This window comes from Phytophthora infestans, genomic scaffold (genome assembly GCF_000142945.1).
Source record: "Phytophthora infestans T30-4 supercont1.107 genomic scaffold, whole genome shotgun sequence".
NCBI classification, from domain to species: Eukaryota; Oomycota; class Peronosporomycetes; order Peronosporales; family Peronosporaceae; genus Phytophthora; species Phytophthora infestans.
The window spans coordinates 317,267-320,319 of record NW_003303652.1 but is presented as its reverse complement, the minus strand read 5'-3'; the positions used below and the strand labels follow the sequence as shown (position 1 = coordinate 320,319).

The following is a 3,053-nucleotide window of genomic DNA, read 5'->3' as shown; positions in this document are numbered from 1 at the left end:
GTTAATGTAGCCCGATTACGCAATCATTGAAAAATATAATATCGTATTAACTAATATTAAGTTGATATTTAATAATATCATATTGTCTCAAAAGAAAATATTAGGTGATATTTTTTATATTAACTGGTCTACAGGTGATATTTTCACAATATTAACTTCACCGATTTTGGAGTTACCATTAACCCCTGGTCACAGTACAGTACTAGAGCAAATACTCGTCAGTCTTAAAGCCTACTGCTTTTCTTGAACCTGATCGAAAAAGTTATTTGGCTCCGCTCGGTTCACAGAGGGTAAGGTGGCAAGAAACGTACTTAAGTGGGATAATATCATAAAATATTATGTAGAATCTAATATTTTTCAGTTTTCCAAGTTAATATTAAAATATTATGTTAACTTTTGCAAAAAGGAGTTACTATTTATATTTAATATCAAAAATAGTAATATTACTATCAAAAATATCATACGATATTTGGTTACCATTAGCCCCTGATCGTATTAGCTAATATTAGGTTGATATTGATTACAGACGAAGACACTTTAATATGACACATTAGGTTTTTCGTTAACTATACTTGCAAATCCAAAATATTTTTATCCAATCAAGCAAAGAATTTTTTTACAGTCCAGACTTCTCCCAGGCTCGCTTAATGCAGCGCTCGTCAATAGCTGCCCAAGCTGTCACTACGCGATCTACAAGCAGTTTTCTCTTCTCGTCCGCAGACATGCGCTTGAGCGCTAGCAGTCTCTCTCTTAGAGGCAACGTCACATTACTCTGGATGGAGGCTAAGTCGTAGGATAGCGTCAGAGACCGTAGCTTCTTCTTGAATGGCCCCATGACACCCACGTCCAGAGGCTGTAGCACAGCAGTCGTATTCTCAGGCAGGGCCACGAGCTCGGTCCCCCACGAAGCAAATGCTTCCTGCGCGTCCTTAGTCACGTGGCACTTCAAGTTGTCAACGTAGATAACTAGGGGATCTGGAAATTCGTCACTTACAAACTCTGCCCACTGACCATATGATAAACGTCTCGATCCAAGCCCTTGAATCCATCCAGCCGTTTTGCTGGACGGTTACAGCGACTTGATTCGAGTATGCAGCCATGTCGCGCTCAATTATGCCCCCTGGCTGGCCGCGAAATATGATCAATGGTTTTTACTTTCTTCCAGCCGCCGAACCTGTTAGCAGCACGCTCGCACGATCTGAACGGCGGCGTCCTCTCACTCGAGCGGAAATGCTCTGCCCGCGCTCAGCCAGTATAACGCCGGGGTCTTCTTCGTAGTAGACTACAGTTTCATCAGCGTTGTAGATGCATTCACGCAGGTAGACCTGGCTGACAACCCGGCCAACCTCCGCGGCAAAACGTTGCTGCTCTTCAAGAAGCTGTCGGCTCGATGTGATAGTTTTATTGGATCGCCAAAACGAAAAGCCTCGGCTAAGCGCAACACGACAGATTGCACGCCGCAGACTGTCTTCCTGGCGCGTCAACAAGTAGTTTGACGCCCACGCAGTGTTTCTTCTTTAACAAAGGCAACGCAGTGGTTAGTCTTTAGTGCAAAGTCCTCACGACGCATGTTTTTGATCCACTGAATGAGCTCATCTGCGTACGGCAGTGATGGCCAAAAATACATTGCGGGGCATTGTAAAAACATTAAGCGCAAACAATATCTACGGCAACTACCCCCCCCCCCCCTGTCTCCAGTAAGTATTGCAATACTCGGCGAGTTTGCAGTACTATTGCAGTACTAATCCTGCGTACCAGCCTTGCTGCTACTGCCACCGGCATCCTTCATCGCCTGAGCTACCATGCTGGCGTTTCAAAGAAAACGATTACGCTTGAGAACAAGATTTTCTCGAAGTTGACGGGTGTCAGGCGCTTTCTGGTGAAACGAAAGAACGTGTTTTGCGCTGCTGAACAGCCGCTCCGCTGACGCAGACGTCTACGAGACCTCGCCGTCGACGACCGATATGTCGTAGTAGAAGCGGACGTCTGCGGGAATGCGGTCGATAGAAAGCGGGCTGGACTGGAGGGCCATGGCGTCTGCAGGGAAGGCTGCAAAAAGCAGAATAAGAGCTAGCTGGTGGTGGAGCGGTCAAATTCGCGCCCATTTTGAAGGCGCGAACGCTGCTGGCCACTCGATGGGCCTCTGAGTTCGCGCCAAAAGACTTGACGCGCAAACACTGCGACCTTTCGGAACCGACTTTAAAAGGGATCGCCGAAATTGCTGGAAAATATGTACTGCAGTTCCCAGCGTTGCCGCAATATGTACTGCAATACCCCAGAGCGCTTGCAATAAAGTATTTCTCAGTATTGCAAACAGTACCAATACCTGCAATGTATTTTTGGCATCACTGTCACTGATCCCGTGCACAAGTAGTGCACAGGTTTTCTGTCCAACCAGTGGTAAGCTACCATGGTGGGGACGTCAACACAGCGAGAGAAATTAAATGCGCCGCGAGGGGTGCTTTCTGGTCGTGTCTTGCGTACCGCTTTGACGTTCTTGTCGAAGCCAAGTCTGTCCGTCATAATAGTGCCCAATACGTACACGCTCATTCCGAGAAGCTCGATAGCGAGGAGTACTGAAGAGTAAAAGCGGTCAATGACGACCAAGTGCCACGCATGGCGACGGTCTGCGCTGAGAACGACCTTCAGTTTCCTGACGACGGCAGCAGCACCCGTCTTATGGTCAAATGAACTGTTTCCAGTATCACCTGCATTTCGTTTTCCTGCATACATTTCAAATCTACATGTTACGACATAGGATATTAGAATAGAACTCACACGACGTAAGTTATGACATAGATTATAAATACAATACCTATGGCAGTAAGCGGTCCTAGCATCACACACCATAAATTTTTTAGAGCCGTAGCGATGAGGCTTATCCGGCATGAACATTCGGGTAGTATTTCTTCTCGAAGTGCACGGTAAAACGGCCTCGTCAAAAGAAAATACAGGTGGAAGAGACCATGCCGCCAAGAAAAGCTCCTGGAGCTTGTTCACGATCGGCCGAATTTTCCAGAGCTTAGTCCCGTTTGCGTTCTCTCTCGTTGTCC

General features: G+C 46.5%; 1 protein-coding gene across 1 annotated transcript; it reads right to left on the bottom strand.

Moving 5' to 3' along the window:
• Nucleotides 1–616: 616 nt before the first annotated feature.
• Nucleotides 617–2,840, bottom strand: PITG_19508 (uncharacterized protein; the record flags this gene model as incomplete). Its single annotated transcript, XM_002896046.1, has 6 exons — nucleotides 617–1,006; nucleotides 1,221–1,282; nucleotides 1,756–1,792; nucleotides 1,831–2,049; nucleotides 2,485–2,723; nucleotides 2,816–2,840. 6 exons carry the CDS (start codon nucleotides 2,838–2,840, stop codon nucleotides 617–619), a joined length of 972 nt encoding a protein of 323 aa, XP_002896092.1.
• Nucleotides 2,841–3,053: the final 213 nt, after the last annotated feature.